Source organism: Dermacentor variabilis, chromosome 3 (assembly GCF_050947875.1).
Source record: "Dermacentor variabilis isolate Ectoservices chromosome 3, ASM5094787v1, whole genome shotgun sequence".
Classification (NCBI taxonomy): Eukaryota; Metazoa; Arthropoda; class Arachnida; order Ixodida; family Ixodidae; genus Dermacentor; species Dermacentor variabilis.
Genome location: NC_134570.1, coordinates 145,721,354 through 145,742,502, shown reverse-complemented (window position 1 = coordinate 145,742,502; position 21,149 = coordinate 145,721,354). Strand labels below are relative to the sequence as shown.

At 44.5% G+C, this 21,149-nt stretch overlaps 1 protein-coding gene across 1 annotated transcript in view; it reads left to right on the top strand.

The window, feature by feature from the left end:
• Positions 1-21,149, top strand: part of LOC142574252 (techylectin-5A-like) — a 62,786-nt gene that overhangs the window by 17,362 nt on the left and 24,275 nt on the right. The window contains exon 2 of the mRNA XM_075683381.1: positions 18,700-18,857. Coding sequence (XP_075539496.1) covers positions 18,719-18,857 — 139 coding nt within the window. The 5' untranslated portion in view covers positions 18,700-18,718. The remainder of the gene's footprint in view (positions 1-18,699; positions 18,858-21,149) is intronic.

Here is a 21,149-nt window from a genome sequence, read left to right as displayed (position 1 = left end):
AACGGTCGTTAATGTATATACCGAACGTTTTCCTTCAAATGAGCAGTCATTTGTTATTTCTTCTTCTGCAAACTACACGTGAATTGAAAAACGCACTCAGGCTAAGTGCCCGCTCTTCACATCTGAAGGCTTGTGATGGACATTTACCAATGTTTTGGACAGGCAGAAAGGCAGCAGACAAATTTACGACTACTTCCAGTGCGTCTTGATGAAGGACTCCGCTGTAGCGTTGTCATTCTTTCCGTTATCAACCTGGGCTTCTGTCATAACTCGGTTGACCGTTAATTTTTTTAAAGAACACAGGCAATAAACTGGCACAATTAGTTCAGCGCTTGCTTTAGTCCGTGCTCAGCTCAGCCCATTTCAAAAGGGAAAAGCCACCTTTATTCTATGTTGCTTACGCGCTGCCCGATGACTGGCACACAGACACAAAATTAAAGTGTATCGCTTTGAAATATCAAAATGGGCTTCGCAACCCCGTGAGTGGCAGCACACTTGTATAACAAATTATCACATCTCGTGCATTCTCTTCACTTTATTTTACCTAAAGCGGTGGTATTCAGCCCTAGTCAGTGTGCCGTACTGCGCCCTACGAACTCGTAAGCAGCACACCGGAGCCGCTCTGCACACCCACGGTGCAATGCTTCGACGACGTCAAGGCTAAGCAGTCGCTTTATTTACTCAATCTTAGTATCGCTGAGGCGATAGAGTCGCCGAAAGTGATTGTCGCAGAAAACGGTCCAAGTTTTAACCCTTTCACCTCGCAACAGGCAGCGATAACAAATCATGTGTTTTGTCTTTCGATACTGTAGATAAGGGAGACTATGGAGCACTTCCAAATTACCTGGAAGTAAATCGTTACAATCCTATCATCGCTTTCGTGTTACGTGGCAACACGCATTTCATGGTAGACGTCGTGTTAATTTCCTTCGCGCTATGCCAATGAAGCGTCCTTTATCTCAACTGATAACCAGCTAGGTATATCAAGTCTTCCTGACAGACCTGAAGATTGGGTTACCGAGAGAAATACATCGGCCGCTCCATAATAAAAGCCGATCGTTTCTCATTGTATAGCTTGTAGGAGTTTACCGGGCAACAGTATCCCTGCGACGTGCTGGCTTGTCAGTGTCTTCTCTAACTGCAGTAAGTGCCTCGCCCAATTTTATCTCCGTTTCGCTTTCCCTAATCGCATGCCTCTCGCACTTAAATGCATTTTGTGAAACGTGTGCAGAACGTTTCGTAGAGAAATTGTTCTGCACAAGCGAAAAAAAATAGCTTTTCATGCAAATCAGCCACGTATGTATTGCAGTGGCCTTTAGATTTTAGCATCGCAAGCCACTACCGGCAGGCCTTCCTGCTCTTTTCAATGTATGCACGGCTTTCGAGTCTTCTCGGTCACTTTTTTCGTGACTCACGGAGATTTTCACGAGAATTATCTCAGCCTCCTTACCCAAGTGTGTTGCCCCGAAGAAAGTCGAGCGTGTGATTCTATCCATTTTCTACCCCATTTTCGCCTTTACCCAGCGTATGGCAGGCAACCAGACACTTTTTTGTTTGATATTCCTGCCTTCCTTCTTTAATTTCTCTCTTAACAATTTTCGCAATCTTCTTCTAGGGCTGAATTCACAAAGCTGTTTGTTCGCAAGTGCTGTTTTTCATTCGCTGATTGCCCTTGCTAATAATATGCCCCGACACCACTATTGGCTGGCACGAACCCTCCATGCGTGAGAACGCTTTGTGAATGCGGGCCCTGGTATTCGAATACCGCCATGTGCAACACTATTGTTTATCTACATGATATGTTGCACCTATTGGCTTGTGGGAACATTGAAAACCTGCTCAGCAAACTAGGGCCTAATTCACAAAGCTTCCCAAAGTGTAATTCACAAAGTGTTGTTTCCCGATGGCCGGCGCCTTTGGTAATTGTATGTCTATCATCTTGATTGGCTGGCGTCATCTTTTACAAAGAGTTATAGTCTAGGCGTTGCTTTTGTGAACACGGGCCCCAGTTCTTATTTCGTGCTCTGCTGCAATTTTTTTGTCGTCCGTGCCACGCTGACGCACTCTGGCCAAGCGTTGCTTTGAGAACATTTAAGAGCTATTCCTTCAAGTTGAAAAAGTATCAGCTACTTCTGCTTAGGCCTTACAGCGAGAACAATCGGCAGAAGACACGTCTCTCCCCATGACGTTTCGCGCTCTTATTTCTCGAGCGTGGGTTGCAAGACCCAATCCAGTCACAAGATATCAATATAGTTCACCGTAAATCCATAACACAGCGATAAATTTTCATGAAAAAAAAGTGTGCGGCTGCCTGTATAATATACAACCCACCAAACTAAAGGAACTAAATTATGAAGTTTTACACGCCAAAATCACGACCTCATTATAAGACACGCCGTAATGGGAACCTCCGGAACATTTTGGACCACGTGCGGTTTTTGACGTGCACCTTAATCTAAGTACACCGGTCTTTTCGCATTTCGTTCCGATCAAAATGCGGCCCCCGTGGCCGGTATTCCATCCGCTACTTCGTACTCAGCAGCCAAACACCATAGCCACTTCACAACGACGGGGGATTAAAACGCAATAAGGTTGTCACAAGCCACACGAATTTCTTTTAACCCGTAAAGCTTCATTTGTGCCAAAAGGTTTTCCAGAGTAGCGTCGCATCTCAGCGGGTAATTGTCGTCCCCCCGAATGCAGCAGCAAACTATAGATGACACCCATGCAGTCTTCTGAGAAGGAAAGTTTCGAACTTGAGGAAAAGTCCGTCCTTTTCCGGGAATGTAACTCGGAACGTACGCCTTTTCATGGCGGTCGCACTACCATCTGGCTAAACAAGAGACGAGCAGATCACCGAAGGAAGACGAAGTACACGACAATTCAAACCACAGGGACGCTATATATATATATATATATATATATATATATATATATATATATATATATATATATATATATATATATATATACACAGCTAAGACGCAGCTAAGCACAGCTGTGTCTTACCAGTACTCACCTACGGGGCAGAAACTTGGAGGCTTACGAAAAGGGTTCTACTCAAATTGAGGACGACGCGACGAGCTATGGAAAGAAGAAGGATAGGTGTAACGTTAAGGGATAAGAAAAGAGAAGATAGGGTGAGGGAACAAACGCGAGTTAATGACATCTTAGTTGAAAGCAAGAAAAGCAATGGGCATGGCCAGGACATGTAATGAGGAGGGAAGATAACCGATGGTCATTAAGGGTTGCGGACTGGATTCCAAGGAAAGGGAAGCGTAGCAGGGGGCGGCAGAAAGTTAGGTGGGCGGATGAGATTAAGAAGTTTGCAGGGACGACATGGCCACAATTAGTACATGACCGGGGTTGTTGGAGAAGTATGGGAGAGGCCTTTGCCCTGCAGTGGGCGTAACTAGGCTGATGATGATGATGACGATATATATATATATATTACTAATAATGCCGAGGAGTGGGTTCGGCGCTCCCCTTGAGCAAGTTTTCTTTTTGTTCACTTTCATTGCTCTTTTCCCTCATTAATTTCTACATTTCAATTGCAGCCACAGCTGATTTCTGCCCCGTTTCTTTCCTTCACTTCGCTTCACTCTTATGTTTTGCCACAACGAAAGAGAAGCCCCTCGGTTCCCCTTCTTTACTGGTTTTTTCATAGCGAGTGTCTCGAATCTGGCAGCCTTGATGTCATTAGGTAGCATGTGAGCGTTTTCTTATCCACGTGCCTGCTCTCCTCAGTTCACGTGCTCCGTGACGTCATCGGGCAAAAAAAGCATGTCACCTGCGCCACATGCCTCTGAGTGACGCTGGCTAACACTTCGAGGACAACATCTAGTAGACATAAACCCGTGTTAGTGGAAGGATCGATAGCTGTCGCGGAAGCACAAGTGGTGGTGCTACCCACATGCAATGCCTTTGCGATCGGCTCCCAAAGGTGTCAAGTCGCCCCTTTCGTCCACTTTCACTTCCATGTTCTTTATTCTTTCCTGCATTTCAATTCCACCACAGGTAATTTTCCCCGTGCTTTCCTTGGCTTCAGTGCCTGTTGGCTCCATATGGTAGCGATTAACAAAAATTTAGCACCTCGGTTTGCCCTCTTCTCTCGTTTCTCTTCTTCTCTAATTTACATTATTCTTGAGCTCGAGGTCACGGGATCGAATCCCAGCCACGGCGGCCACATTTCTATAGGGGCGAAATGCGAAAACACCCGTGTACTTAGATTGGGCTGCATTTTAAAGAACCCCAGGTGGTCAAAATTTCTGGAGTCCTCCACTACGGCGAGCCTCATAATGAGAAAATGGTTGTGGCATGTAAAATCTCATATTTTAAATTTACATTAATATATCATTTGTTTAGCTCAGTTAGTAAGTAAAAGTAATTTCCCCCATATTGTCCTTGGTGTCTTCATTTGTGGGCTTCTTATGGAAGTCTTAATGAAAATCGAGTCCCTCATTTCCCTTTCTTTTCGTTCATATGATTACGACGGTCACGAATGCGGCAACATTGATGCATTCAGGTATCGTTTGTGCGGTTTTTGAACAGTTGCCGTCACCCAAATAGATCACGGACTCGCGACGCCTGCGGCAGTAAGGATGATCCACATCCACCGCCAAGGTTTGTGAGTGACGGCGCTGGCTAACACTTCAGGGTTATGTCTAATTGTAAAACTTACATACCCCAGCCAGTGGATGGGAAAACAGCGCCGTGTTAGTTAAATTTGTAAGAGTATCGCACGCGTAATGCGAAGAGGTGGGCTCGTATCCGACCTGCTTCCATTTGTTTCTTCATCCACTTTCATTGACGTTCATTAATCAATTCTTCAAATCATTTAGTAAAGTACAAGTAATTCCGCCATGTGGTCCACTGTGTGTGTGCGGGATTTTATGACATGCTTAATTAATTTTGGGCCCATCGGTTCGCTTTCTTCTTATTGACACACACACACACAATTTCCATAAATATACAAGTTTATGGAGCATATAAAGAAAAAAGTTGCAAAAGAGGAAGTTGACTAGTCCTTAAACCTTCTCGTGACAGCAGCAGCAGAAAAGAAACACATGGCAAAAAAGGAAGGGTAAGAAATAAAGAACAAAACAAAAACAATAAACGTTCTCATACAACTGTTCATACAGCAGATAGCAATAGAAAAAATACATAACTCAATAAAAGAAGCCTACTTATACAGAGAATAAAGGCTAATAGGCACCAAAGTAATTGATTAACTTGTGTTTACTGCAAGAAAAAGCATCAATACCATCGTTCATAATCTTATTTAATAAATGCGGTAAAGTGTATGAAAGCTTTTGTTTCGCATAGTTGGTACGTGGGTATGGCACAAACCAATATTCCGGAAATCTTGCAGCATAATAGCTTCTATTTCGTGTCAAGTTGGCTGTAGACCTGACGTGGTTAATGTTTTTCTGGCATTCCTTACCATATGTTAATGCTACGCGAAAATTGAAGAGATCAGGAGCTTTAAGTATCTTTAAGTCTTTAAATAATGAATTAGTTGGAAATGGCACTTTGCACACCACACGAATGGCTCTTTTTTGCAGACGAAAAATATGATTAATATTAGTGGCAGATGTTGTGCGCCAAACCAGGTAGCCGTAATTTAGGTGGCAAAAAAATAAAGAGTTATAGAGCAGAAGTTTTATCTTCTGTGGAATCTGTATAATAGTAAACAGAAGACCTGAAACTTGAGGAATCTTGTTGTTGAAAAAATAGTACAACAGTTCCAAGACATGTCATGATCAAAGAAAACACCTAAGGTTTTAAAGGAATTCACGAGCGTGATTTTTGAAGAGCCAAGTTTAATGTCATCCTTCAGGAGAGCATTCTTATTCTTGGCTTGAAACAAAATTGCTTTAGTTTTTTCTGTGTTGATTTTCAACCCATTTTCGACAGACGAAGTATATAATTTATTAAGCACACAGTTCGCAACTGTAAGCAGTGTTACAGCATTACTTGAGGAAAACAACGCGGTCGCATCATCAGCGTATGAAATAAACTTGGTGGGGAAATCTACATTAACAATATCACTAATAAAGATACTAAAGAGAAAAGGGCCTAAAAAGCTACCCTGCGCTACGCCAATATAAACTGGTTTAACTTGGTATGAAATGTCATTAATTTGCACAAATTGGCATCTATGACACAGATATGACCTAATCAGGTCTAAAGCGATGCCACGAATACCATAGCGATTCATTTTATGTAACAGAAGCTCGTGATCTTGCTAAAAGGCCTTTCTATAGTCTATAAAAATGCCTAGAGTAAGAAGGCCGTTATCAAAATTATCCAAAATGAATTCTTTTCGCTGAAGCAGGGCAGGTTGAGTAGACCTATTTTTACGAAAGGCAAACTGACAATCGGTTGAAAACTTTTTGCTTTTGAGAAAATCAGAAATTCGTTGAAAAATAATTTTTTCTAAACCTTTCGAAAATACGGGGAGAATAGAAATTGATCTATAATTTGTCAACAATTTCTTATCTCCTTTCTTGAACAAAGCCAAAAGTTTTGCAGTTTGCATCTAACGTGGAAATACACTGGAAGAAAGGCAGACATTGTCGACGTGCACTAATACAGGCGCAATCAAATCTAAGACGTATTTCACAGGCTTAATCTGAATATCATTGATATCACAAACGCTGCTGTTATTGAGTTCACTCAACTTGCATATTATTTCTGATACGTTCGTTGGTTGAAAAAAAAAACTGAATCGGAGCAATCAACGGATAAGTAACGATTAGCATTCATGTTGATAGGTGCACTTGCAACGCTCGTAAAGTAATTGTTAAACGTGTCAGGCAAAAACACGTCTGCAACTACACTGCCATTTCACTTCACTTCACTTTATTACCTCAAAGGCCCCCGGGGTTGGGGGTGTTACATAAGGGGTGGGTTACATGTATAAATCATAATAAAGAAAGAAAACACGTAATGAACATAAATTATTCGCTGTTAAATACAGTAGTTATACAATTCAGAAATTTGGATGTACAGATGATTGCGGCGATGTCGTGTGGAAGGCCGTTCCAGTCCGGGGCTGAGCGTGGAAAGAATGAAGATGCGAAAGTAGCACTGCGCGTACGAAGCCGTGCAACTTGAAGGGGATGACCAATGCGGGGGGAGATACGTGCGGGCGGATTGATGTAGGGCGGATGACGAAGTGAGCTGTAATAAAGTTTATGAAACAAGCACATACTAGTAATACGACGTCTACAAGCTAGAGATGTTAAACCTGCCTCTGCTTTTCATGATGATATACTAACCTTATATGAATAGCATGAATATATGAATCTTGTGGCTCGACTTTGTACTGATTCTAGGGAAATTGTTAGATAATTTTGGTTAGGGCTCCAAATAGCAGAGGCGTATTCTAATTTAGGACGGACAAGTGATTTGTAGACAAGTAGTTTTACGTTTTGTGGGGCATGTCGTAGATGACGTTTTAAGAATCCAAGGGTTCTGTTAGCGGATGATATGATTTTTGTTACATGTGCGTTCCAGGTTAGATCATTGGACAATGTTACGCCGAGGTATTTATAAGTGTGAGGTAATTCTACCGTGGCGTGCGAGATTTTCTATGAGAAGAGCAGAGGATTACGTTTTCGGTTAAAAGACACGAGTTTACATTTATTGGGGTTTAGTTCCATGAGCCATTGGTTACACCAGTCCTGTACGCTGTTTAAGTCATTCTGGAGGGCGAGCTGATCAGAGGTGTTATTGATTGTGCGATAGATGACACAGTCGTCGGCAAAAATACGGATGTTACAAGAGACATGCGTTGTTAGGTCATTAATGTATATTAAACATAATAGCGGGCCAAGGACTGATCCTTGCGGGACACCTGATGTTACGGGAAGAGGACTAGAGGCTTGATTATTAACGTAAACATACTGAGTGCGGCTAGCAAGGAATTCACTTATCCACTGTAAAATGTTAGGATGAAGGTTTAACCGTGAAAGCTTTAGTAGCAAGCGTTTGTGGGGTACTTTGTCAAACGCTTTCGCGAAGTCCAGGAATATTGCATCAGTTTGAAGGTTACAGTCAAGGTTCATATGCAAGTCATGGATGAAAATAGCCAATTGTGTATCACAGGATAGGTTTTTACGGAAGCCATGTTGAGCAGGATGAAAAAAATTAATAGAGTCAAGAAAATTCATTATGTGGGAATAAATATCATGTTCCATGATTTTGCACGGCACGCTTGTTAAAGAGATGGGGCGGTAGTTAAGGGGTGATTCTTTGTTACCTGATTTGAAGACCGGAACAACCTTGCCCACCTTCCAATCGCTGGGAATGCTACCTGTGGAAAGTGATTGTGCAAAAAGTTTTGATAGATACGGTGCGGAAGCATAGCCAGTATTTTTGAGGAACTTGGGGGTGATTTCATCAGCACCCGCTGAAGATGACATCTTGATATTTTCTATAATACATATAATGCCGTGCGCAGAAAACATGATTGAAGGCATAGGCAAACTTAGGCTGGTAGTTGCGGTAGAAAGTGACATATCGGTTACGTGTGTGAAGACGGATGAGAAAGCGGTGTTAAAAATATTTGCACAGTCAATGTCACTTGTCATCTCGCCAAGTGGGTTAGCTAGTGTGATGATCGGAGCCTGTTCAGGATTTAGTACTTTCCAGAACTTCCTCGTGTTATTTGTTAGGATGTTGGGGAGGTCAGTTTGGAAAAAATCGCGTTTGGCATACAGGTATGTTGATTCGGCTGTGTAATATTTCTTCCAGGCGCATGCGCTTGGGTTGCGTTTTGCTGCACGGAAAAGTCTCTCTTTTTTGTTCTCGAGTGTCTTCACGAGCTTTGAAAACCATGGTTTGTTGTGACTTGCACGAAATGTGATGGTGGGAATAAACTTCGCGGTGAGTTCTGCAATTTTAGTTTTGAAAGTGAGCCAATTATCCTCCAGGGATCGATCATCGAAACCCGTCTCAAAGTTTGGAAATGACGCCGTCAGGTGATTATTAATTTCTTCGTAATTCCCTCTGTCATAGAGGCGAATTGTTTTGTGGAAAGTATAACGCGATTCAGGGGTGACTGTGAAAATAGCGTGTAAAATTTTGTGGTCACTGATTTCGCGGAGGTAGGTAAGCGATGACAAACTTTCTGGGTGATTAGTTAGAATAAGGTCCAAGATGTTGGACGATTCATGTGTGACTCGTGTGGGTTCAGTTACTAACTGGGTGAGATTGAAATTCAAACAAACGTCAACGAAGTTAGTTATATCGGTGTTGCCTGCTGGTGTTCGGTTCAGCCAGTCAATGGAGGGGTAATTAAAATCACCAAAAAGAATAATGCGCGCGTTGGGATATTGGCCAGTTATTTGATTCAGACTATAGTTTAACTGCGAAGAAAAGATTGGATTATTGGAGGGGGGTCTGTAGCAGACGCCTAGTATGACGATTTGTGATATAGAACGACAGATTACCCATAGTATTTCAAGCTCCGATTGGATGTTAATAACAGAACAAGGCAACAGCTGGTTAGTGGCAATAAGAACACCTCCTCCTCGTGAGCTCTTGCTGTCCTTGCGAAAAACGTTAAATTGCGGCAAATCAGCCAAAACTTCCGGATCGGTGACGTCGTCTGTTGGCCACGTTTCTGTTAGTACGAGTATATTGCTGGCAGATGAAGAAACAAGATTACAGCTGTGTTCATGCTTTGGGAGGAAGCTACGTATGTTGGTAAAGATAATAGAAAAATAAAGATTTGGCAGTTTACCGCGAAGACTTTTACAAGGAAGATTAGTAGTGCGGCGATAAGTCGTATGCTATGAGATTTCATGTACAGATTGTGATGACCCGTCGAATGCATAACGTTTAGTACCGATACACAAGGTTTTGTAGCGCAAGGAAAATTTAGTGTTAATAGTTTTGGCAAACTTTACAAGGTGCTTTAGCGCTTCTCGGACAGGGCGTGAAAAGTCCTCCCCTATGCTGTAATCGGTGCCCTTTAACTTACGGCCGTTTGAAAGAATCAGCTCCTTGGTTTTATAAAATGAAAATTTGACTATTATGCGTCGAATGCGATTAGCAGAATGGCGCCCGAGACGGTGAGCCCTTTCAATTTCTTTGGTGTCAATGGATAAGTTTAAGTGATCACGGCACAGGCGGCGGACTGTTTCTTCAGATTCGGGGTATGTTTCGGATGCATTCTCATCTTTAATGTTGCAAAAAATTAAGTTGTTACCTTGTGAGCGATTTTCCGCATCATTCAAATATCTGTTGGAGGCTGATAATCAGGCACACGATTCAACAAAACGTTGGCCCGCTTCCACAATTTACGGCTGTCATTCCAGCGGGCTTGAAAGTATTCGAGATGATAGCGGTCTTTAGCGCGCCGCAGATCGTTTGTTAATTGGTTCCGAAATGATTTAAGAACCTGCAGCTCATGTGGATTCCTGGTTTTAATGAACTTATTATATCAGTCAGTCAGTCAACAAACTTAATTAAGGTCCTAAGGAACTACTAAGTCGTAGTTGCGGGCCGCTCCCACGTTGGGGCCGGAAGACCATGGTCCTCCGCCCGTTCGCGGGCCCTTTGGACAGCCCTTAGTTGGTCCTGGGGATCGCCGCTTTTAAGGGCCTCTTCCCGGTCCTCTTAATTATTAAAGGATGCGTTTTGTAACGCAGAGCATTGCCAGAGCATGTGTGCTAACGAGCAATACTCTTCATTGCACTCGGGGCAGTGTGGGTCGATGTCCGGAGCAAGCGAGTTTCCTCTCGAAGGGAAAGGTCGCGTTTGTAACATTCTCAATGTGGAAGATTGAGGTCATATAATATTACTTTAACCTTAATTTTATGCAGCAATTCTGTCGTGATCCAAGGTTTGCGGATTTTCGAAGAACGCAAAGGTTTGGTACGAAGTGGGAAATGTTTTTTGTAGCAAGTTCGAAAATTCTGCAAAAATGTTTCATAGACTGCATCTGCATTATCTGCAGCAAAAACATCCCCCCAGTTAATCAGCTGTATTTCATTTCGGAACTGTGCAAGCTGGTGCATTGTAATTGGTTGATAAGTGAAGTTACATTTGTTTTCTCTTTTATTATTATGGATGACACTTAGGAAGATGGGCATGTGGTCGCTTAGACCATACGTGAAAAAAACGGCTTTTATGTCAGCTTGGGGAAAGTTTGTCAGAGAAAGGTCAATACAGGTAGATGTGTTAGCTGTGACCCTGGTTGGAATCGAGATGGTATTATGACAGCCATATGCTTGCAAGAAAAGCAAAAAGTCACGACTCGCTACGGTATTAGTCAACGCGTCAACGTTGAAATCGTCATCGAAAACAACTGTACATTGTAGATCATGTGCATATGAAAATAATTTCTCCAGAAACGCCAAGAATCGCTCGACATACCCATTGGGTCGACGGTAGAATACAAATAAAAATGTTCGTGCATGCAGCACAGATAAGACTTCACAGCCTTCCGCCAAGAGGCAAAATTCATCAATGCAATTTACTGAAAGATTACATTGCACAAGCGTGCTAACACGACCTCCCCGCGAAGTGGTCCTGGACCTAGTAAAACATTGATAGTTCGGAAGGCACCATGGGGTAGAGTGTTGGTCATACCACGTCTCAGAGAGCATTATGAAATCAAACTGAAATTTGAGGCTTTCAAACAAAAAATCAAGTTCATCTTTTTTTATTTCTAGCCGACGGGCAGTTTAGGGGAAAACATTTATTCGCCCGAGTATGACAATTTCCAATATAATTAACAAAATATGATGGAGGTAATATATATATATATATATATATATATATATATATATATATATACCTTGACGCGTGCATTCTACGCAGAAAACAACGTTTCGGGCATTAACGGACCCCGTCTAGTGGGTTGCTGAGATTGGGTGACGACGAAGAACACGTCTCTCTGTGCCGTTTGTTTTTGAACAAGTTGTCCTGTTCATTTTGAAGAACGTCTCCCTGGCTGCTGCCGCGTTCTACCGCGACACTGGTGGCGGTGCTGGGTACTGAGTTCGCCTGATGTTCAGGAGTCCTGGGAGTCCTGGGAGTCCTGGGAGTCCTGGGAGTTCCGGAGTCCTGCATTGCTTCAGTCGTCAACTGCTAGGCCTTGCCCAGGAGTTTTCCCCTCTTCAACCACATCTCTCCGGGAGCTACACACATGTCGCAATGGCCGAAACCAGCCCACTGCAAGCATCCCAAAGCAGCCGGTTTCCCAGTCCACAACAGGTAACCGTTCTGCATCCACTGGTTCCCGATCACTATTGCGGTGCACTCTTCGAAGACATTGAAGACTGGCTTGACAAGTATGAACGTGTCACACAGAATAACCAGTGGACTGATCAGCAAAAGCTTTCCCACGTCTATTTTGCCCTTGACGACAGTGACCGAACTTGGAACGAGAACCGTGAAGCTAGCCTGACAACATGGTGTGACTTTCGGCAGATGATCACGGATACGGTTTCAAGTGCGGACCGACGGGACCGCGCCCAGCAGATGATGGAGCTACGGGTGCAACAACCTAATGAGTCGGTCACAATGTTCGCCAAGGACATGGGCCGCCTCTTTCGTAGAGCCGACCCGAGCATGACCGAAGATATGAAGTTGCGCTACCTCATGCGAGGTGTAAAAGAGCAGTTGTTCGCGGGGCTTGTGTGTAATGCACCAGTCACCGTCGCTGACTTTATCAAAGAGGCTACGGCTATTAAGCGGGCCCTTCATCAATGGTACAGGTTGTGCGATCGACTGTCCAGCCGCACTACAATCAATGCTGCCGCCGGGACTTCCGAGTATAAGAATTCCTTGCGGGAATTGATCAGGGAGCTTGTCAGAAAGGAAGTGCAAAATATTCTGACACCGACATTGGATAGACGCGTAGCATCAATAGCCGAAGTGGTGCGTCACCAAATCAGGCAGGCCTTCCCGGCATCCGATCTTCAAGATCACAAGCGTCCCATGATGCACGCTGCCTCTGTGCGATGTCCACCACCCGTCACAACCACACTGCCGTACCACCAAGCTCTGACAGCCGCTCCTTGGTCGCCGCCGCAAGAGGAGGCTTCGAGGCGCGCACCCGTTATGCCGCTGCAGTCACACCAGCAGCCGTCGTCCACCGCGCCTTGGTGAACTCCGCAAAACGACACTACGGGACGGCTGCAATTTCACAGAATCCACGTATGGCGCCTCCAAAACTCCCGCTGCAGAACACTGTGAAGCCAATAAACACTGAAGAAATTGTGAGCGCCGACATTGATGTTTTCGTGGAAGGGCAGCCAATGACAGCGTTAGTCGACACTGGTGCCGACTTCTCTGTAATGAATCAGGAACTCGTCTGCCGCCTGAAGAAAGTAAAGACGCCAGGAACAGGACCTCACATAAGGACTGCATGCGGCCAATTTTTGATGCTTACTGGACGATGTACTTCTAGAATTAATATCCGGGATTCTTATTTTGTGGCCACTGTCATGGTTCTGCCTGTGTGCTGTAAAGATTTCGTTATTGGAATGGATTTTCTGAAAGAATATGGTGCCGTAATTAACATCCCGGATCGCATGATGACGTTTTATAAGAGTCCTGGTTTATTCAATTGCTTATCGCTGCAACACCACTCCTTTTGTCTAAAAGAAGGCGACGTTGTCATCCCGCCTCGATCATGTACCCTTGTTTCGGTAGCATGTGACGTACCGTTTCATTGCGAAGGCATTGCCGACCAAATACCCACATTGTTGTTCACTCATGGTATCTCGGTCACACGAGGATTCGTCACTGTCACCAACGGGCGCACGAACCTGTTAAGGAATTTTAGCATTGAGCGACGTAGCCTTCCAAAGGGCAAGACTGTTGCTTATTTTGACGGTACTGCGGATCTCTGCGGCTGCTGTTAACTACTCGAAGAAGCGCCTACGAAAGACCCAGCTCCTGTACTTGACGTCAGCACTGCTTTGTCGCCGCACGAACGAGAACGGCTTCTTAGGCAACTGGCCAAATTCCGCGACTGCTTTGCGTCGACGTCCAGCGTCGGAGGGACGCCTCTAACGAAGCATCGGATAATTACAAAGGATACGGCAAGACTAATTCACCAAAATCTTTATTGTATTGCTCCGATAGAACGTGAAGCCATACAACAAGTGACAAAAATGCTTAAATACGACGTGATCCAACCATCAATGAGTCCCTGGGCATCTCCTGTAGTTCCATTCAAGAAAAAAGACGTCAGCTTGCGTTTCCGTGTGGACTACCGAAAACTGAGTCAGGTGACACAGAAAGACGTGTACCTGCTTCCCCGTACAGACGATTCATTCGACAGGCTTCAACACTAGCGTTACTTCTCTTCAATGGATTTAAAAAGCGGATATTGGCAAATCGAGAGTAGACCCAAGAGACCGTGAAAAAACTGCTTTGCTGATACCAGACGGCCTATAGGAATTTAACGTCTTGCCTTTCGGCTTGTGCTCTGCCCCTGCTACGTTCCAACGCCTCATGGACACTGTGCTTTCAAGTCTGAAGTGGAAAACCTGCTTAGTGTACCTCGACGATGTCATCGTGTTCTCCGCAACATTTGAACATCTCGAACGGCTTGAAGCGGTTATGCAGTCCATCCGGTCCGCCGGCCTTACCCTGAAACCGCAGAAGTGCCACTTTGGCTTTGCGAAACTACATTTTCTTGGTCACGTCGTCAGCCACGCAGGCGTCCGCCTGGATCCAGAAAAAATTGCCGCCGTCGCACAGTTTCCTGTACCATCTGATAAAAAGGCTGTCAGGCGCTTCCTCGGTCTCTGTGCCTATTACCGGCGGTTTATTGCAGACTTCGCTCGTATTGCGTCACCGTTAATTCACCTGGCGAGAGTCGACATTGTTTTTGTATGGGGCGACGAAGAGCAAGGTGCATTCAACGACTTGCGGGAACGTCTCCAGACACCTCCTGTGCTTGCTCACTTTGATGAGACTGCTCCTACATTGCTCCACACTGGTGCAAGCAATGTTGGCTTGGGAGCTGTTCTTCTGCAGCAGCAGGAGCGCACAGAAAGAGTATTTGCCTATGCAAGTAGAGCACTCTCACGAACAGAGGCTAATTACTCCACCACTGAGAAAGCACGCCTCGCCGTAGTATGGGCGGTTATAAAATTTCGCCCATATTTGTATGGCCGCCACTTCACAGTTATCAGCAACCACCATTCACTGTGTTGGTTGACAAACCTTAAAGATCCTTCAGGCCGACTGATGCGTTGGAGCCTACGGCTGCAAGATTTTGACATGACTGCAAACTACAAGTAGGGGAAACGGCATACGGATGCTGGCTGCTGCCTCGATCGCCGATAGAGTCGTCTCCTCCACCCGAAGAAGACTCGGCATTGCTTTGTGTTCTGGATGCATCCACCATCGCGCAACAACAACGGGCCGACCCTGAGTTGCTTGAACTCACCAGTTACTTAGAGGGCAGATCTGCGAAACCACCTAGAGTTTTTGCAAGAGGACTGTTGTCGTTTGGTTTGCGGGCGAATGTACTTTACAAACGAAACTTTTCTTCGACCGGGTCCCCCTATCTGCTCATCATTCCTGCAGCTATTCGTACGGAAGTACTTCAAGCCTATCACAACGAGCTAACTTCTGGTCACTTAGCCTACACGAGAACGTTGGCCAGAATGCAGCAGAGGTACTACTGGTCGAGACTTACCACTACCGTGAAACATTACGTTCGCCCTTGCCTCGACTGCCAAGGCGCAAGTCACCTCCATCGAAACCAGCTGGCCTCCTACAACCCGTCCAGATTCTTCGAATACCATTTGACCAAATCAGAATGAATATATTGGGCCCACTTCCTACTTCTACAGCAGGGAATCGCTTTGTTATCGTCGCAACCGACTATCTCACACGTTACACTGAAACAACGGCAATCCAGATAAGCACAGCAGTCAAGGTGGCGCGCTTTTTCTTTGAGCATGTTCTGTTGCGACACGGCGCACCCACCACCGTATAACAGACCGAGGAACCGTATTCACAGCTGCACTTTAAATCACGTCTTGCTGCCACCGCCTACCATCCACAAACCAACGGATTAACAGAACGCCTAAACAAAACAAACAAAATTGGGATGACATCCTACCTTATATCAACTTGGCATATAACACGGCGAAACAAGAGACGACACGCATGACTCCTTTCACCAATGTTCACGGACGGGATGTACGAACGATGCTGGATGCAATGCTTTCACACGACTTTGAAGATACTGATACGGACGTTTATGTGTTTACGCAAAGCGCAGAAGAGGCTCGGCAGCTCGCACGCTTGCGGATCTGCGAGCAGCAAGACTACGACGCAGGGCGCTATGATCTTCACCGTCGAATGGTAATCTGTGACGTCGGAGACCGAGTGTGGCTTTGGACACCCATAGGGAAACGAGGCCTCTCCGAGAAGCTGTTAAGGCGATACTTCGGACAATATCGACTATTGCGCCGACTCGTTGATGTCACGTACGAGGTCGTCCCCCATAGTCCCAATTGTACTCGGTATCGCACGCACCATCCTGAACTAGTGCACGTCGTCCGCGTGAAGCCGTATGTGAGCGAATAACTGTGCGAGAGACTTACTTTCGCAAGTGACGTTTATGGTTTAGCATCAGCGCAATGCTCTTTTATCGAGGGACAAATGACGCGTGTATTCTACGCAGAAGGCAACGACGTTGGGGGATGAACGGATTCCGTGTAGTGGGTGGCTGAGATTAGGTGAGGACGAAGAAGACGCGCCTCTGTTCCGTTTGTATTTGAACAGGTTGTCCTGTTCTTCTTGAAGAACGTCTCCCTGTCTTCTGTCCGTGTTATACCGCGGCATTAAATATATATATATATATATATATATATATATATATATATATATATATATATATATATATATATATATATATATATATATATATATATATATATATATGGAGAGAAAGTGGCAGATAAAATTTCCGATTGTTTTTCCGATGTCCGCACTCCATTGCAGAAATACGATGCTCTTACCAGAAAGCCGTGGACGCATGCCTAAAAAGATGGAATAAAACACCCTGGCCAAATTCCCTTGTGCAAACTTTTCAGAACTTTCCGATACTTAACAGGTTAGCCAAGTTGCATTTCAACTATTAACCTAATTAATAGAGCCAAGCCATTTCAGCTATAATGGAAATCTACCTAATTGCACTGTTTTACATAGATATCGCTACGTATAGTACCGACCTGTTTGAACGCAGGTTTTTGGAACCCCTTTTCTGTTACCTGTTCCTGTTTTTTTCTCTCTCTCGCACTGCCATCTTCCGAACCCCTACATCCCCCAACGCAGTGCAGAGTAGGAAACCGGAAACTCGTCTCTAGTTAACCTTCCTGCCTTTCCTCTCTCGCTCTATCTGTCTAGTACTGATGTCGCACCCATTGACCCAAATCAGTTTCAAAAACGTTCCTTAAAGAGCAGAAGCGCATGCCCAGTTACATATGCCCAGTAGCGCATACTGAGGTTGGCGACAAAATGGTTCACTGAAGAGGGTTACATATCCAGACGTTCCTGGGGCACGCCCACATGCCCAAGGGCCCAGTGAAACATGTGCCCTGACACATTCACCGTAGTCCCAGTTGCTCCTGCCCTTTGGCACATACCTAGCGGCCTTATAGTGGTACATAATCTTGCACTGGACTATCTTACAGGTCGCACCACGAAAACGCCCAGAAACATAAAGAGTGGGGTCAACTCGCACAGGAATGCTGTGCACTAAAGTGATCATGAGCATTACCTGTGGATGAAAACAGAAGTAATTGGGCGCGTTGATCGCTGAAATTTGCTGCCTGTCTATCATGGTACTTTGGTGTTGCGGCACTTTTTTACAAAGTCGAGTGTCTTACGATTAAATGCGCTGTATTGCTGGATGAAACTTCCTCTCGACCTGGAAGACCCACCACAGTAGCTCAGTAAATTTTCTGCGCGTCTCTCATCGCAATGTGGTGCGGCGGCACCAGAGCACTTAATTTTCTCAATAGAGACGTTTGCATTTTGTACATACCATATTCTGTGTTTCAATGGACCATTGTCAAAAACGCCGAAAGCTTCACACATACGAACTGGCATAGATAATGTGTTCGCAATATTTTTTTTTCTCTTCGCATCCCCATGAAAGCCGCCAGGTTAGTCCTCATAATTAAGCTTAAAGAACTATGCAATGCCGAATTGTAGGTAAAAAGCGATATTGCACACCCGAATGCTATTCATGACGGAATAAGCTGGAAGTAACCCGCAAGTGTTTATTCAGCCTGAATTGTCGATGCAATCATGAGAAAATAAGTAACGGTGATTTGTCAGAATTTGCCTCTTGATAATTTTGGTTTTCAGTAATACCTCAACTTAAATTGGCCGTCGATATAGCCTTCGCCATTAGCGTTCATAAAACAAGTAAATGTATTCACCCTTTACAAAAATTCGAGAGTTACAGTATAGTAACAAGTTAAAATTACATTTTCCGTGAGCGGCAAAATCAGGCCTTCCATTAGTTAACGAATTTATACATGTAAGCTGGCAGTACTCCTATGGTGCACTGCACAAGCGATGCACATATTGAAGGCAGCCCTGCGGCGTGATGCGGCTGAAATATCCGAAGGAAACATTAATTATTTATATTAGGTAACCTTAGCCTGGTCCAACAACATTACCTCTTCCCGAAAAATGCAGGTACAGCCGGCCGGACACTATGAAGCGTGCAATCGCTATTCTGTGCATGGTCGCTTCGGCAACGAACGGTGTGCTGTCGGTGCCCCAGGCCCAAGCTTCAAACAGAAGTGTTCAAGAGCGTATACGGCACTTAGTAGAGGAGTTCAACGCTATTCAAGGTAACCTGCATATATCTCTTATCTGCGTGTCCCTGATACAACTGAAAATGTTAAAGCTAAACATATTTTACCTGCACTTTTTCCCCCCTACCCTGCCACAATGGTTACCTGTCTGTCCGCCAATCAATTTAATTCCGAGTAAAACGCAGCGATCCTGTAGAAAATATAATCAAAACTCAGCCGCTCGCCGAGTAGTTGCAGTCAAAGATGGGTCAGTCCACGAGGCTGCGTAATCCAAGCTTGGACTTCATTCAGCGATGCATACCAGTGCAGCATGTGTCATTTCATGGACGACTGAGGAAGTGTGAACTGAACACACGAGCGCACACACGCACACACCCTCACACCCCCACAGACACACACAAGCGTTTGTGTGTTTGTTCAACATGCTTCTTTTTAGGGTTTTGCAGTTCGAGCTTCCCTAGTCATCCATTTGGAACACTAACGTTCCCCGAATTTCCAATTGGTGACTTAAAATGTTTAATGTGGTCAGGATCCTTCTACCCACCTTCCCAAAATCAATTGTTGAACCACAATATAAAATTGTTTATCCCTCGCAAACGGAGAAGTGTCAATACATAACTGCCTTGTAGCTTGCCCATGCGGCCGCCTCGGCAGCGCTTCACTGAGCATGTACATTTCAGTGTAGCGTGTATCCGAGCAACGTCAGCCAAGCTATTGAACGACAAAAATAAATATATTTATAAAAGGCAGTGCAAAATACAATTATAGAACCAACTGCGTTAGGTCGTCAGAGGTTCGACTACCGAACAACATAGGTCTTAACTAGTGCCTTATATCGTGCTTAAAAATGTTTATGAACATATTGGCTAAGATTAGCTGGGCCACTCTATATACACAGTCGTTAGCCGTATGAAAGGGTACAGCAATTTTTTAATTGCGATAACTCGGGACGCCTTGGTTCAAATCCATATAGATATGAATTAGTTTTCGTGTGGAACATTTTGTCACATTTAACCCTTTTATGAAGCTAAACACAGCATACTGCTTGAAGGGGTGCTTGCATAAGCATTTCGCGCAGAAGCGTCCGTTCTCTGTCATGTAATGATGTACTTTCGAAAATGGCACCTTGTCGCGCCAAGGCACGAAGATTTTTTATTCAATCAGCCAGGTCAGGAAGGCACTTAGAAAAGTAACTCACGGAACCCAAGTATCCTTGAAAGTCTTTTTTGGTTGAGGTCTTGGAGCATATTGCTAATCCTTTCATTAGGTTCTCGTCTGGTTTTATTCCAGCAGGGCTGATTTCGTCAATCATGTGCTAAATTTTTAACGTTATTGTAGCGTGCATTTATCCCAGTTAAGCGTTAAGCATGTGGCACCAGCAGTGTTGGAAGTGCACACAGCCTGTCCGGATGCGTTTCCCACGTGACTTGCCAGATGATGATCTGATCCACACAAACCCGGATGCTGGGTAAGCTTTTAAGCATGTATGTAATCGTCCCGTGAAGCACTGCCGGCGCCAAAACCATTCCTAATTTGTAGCCTTAAAACGTTCTAAATCGCTTATGAACATGCAGATTCACGAGGTTTCTGTATTTAGCGGGATTTCATGTAAACCGCAATTTCCATCCACTTTACTAAAATATATCCTGCCTGCGAGCTCGATCTCAATCTCTTGCTGGAGGGGCAGTTGAAAATGCTCCCTCCTTATCGCTTAATTCATGTTCCTAGGTTCCCTCCAAATACCGAACATCCCGTTATACTTACGAACAGTTACCAGTGGGTTCACCCAGTCAGACAGTTCCCGAGCTTTCGTGGTGATGGGTGCTGCTTTCAGGCGGTCCATTTCTTGTTTGAGTTTATTTAGCCAAACAAGGGAAACACGTCTTGCCGGCTCGCTAATCGGCGGACACCATCCTTTCAAGGTCACTCTGTACTCCCGTTGCAGCCTGTCAATACCTGTCAACATGTTCTCACACACTTTCCATAAGGAAAACAAAACAGACAGACCGTGAAATAGTTGATATGTATTATAAAAGAAATGTAGCGGTTAAGTGTATCAGCCGTCCTTCCTTGACGGAGCATGAGGAAGCAAATGTCGTTTCTTTACAGGCATCTGGACAGGTGAATCGATTGACTTGTTCAATACTTAATGTGGTAATGTGTGTCTGATGCGCAGTGCGTACAAATAGCCGGCCATTTCATGTAAATGTTAGTTGAAAGTTCGGCGCCCGTCCAGTCTTTTCTGTACTTTTCATCATCCAACGCAACACATTTTTTATAACACTGTCATGTCTTTAAATTCCTGCTGTTAGCGATTACACAGTTCGC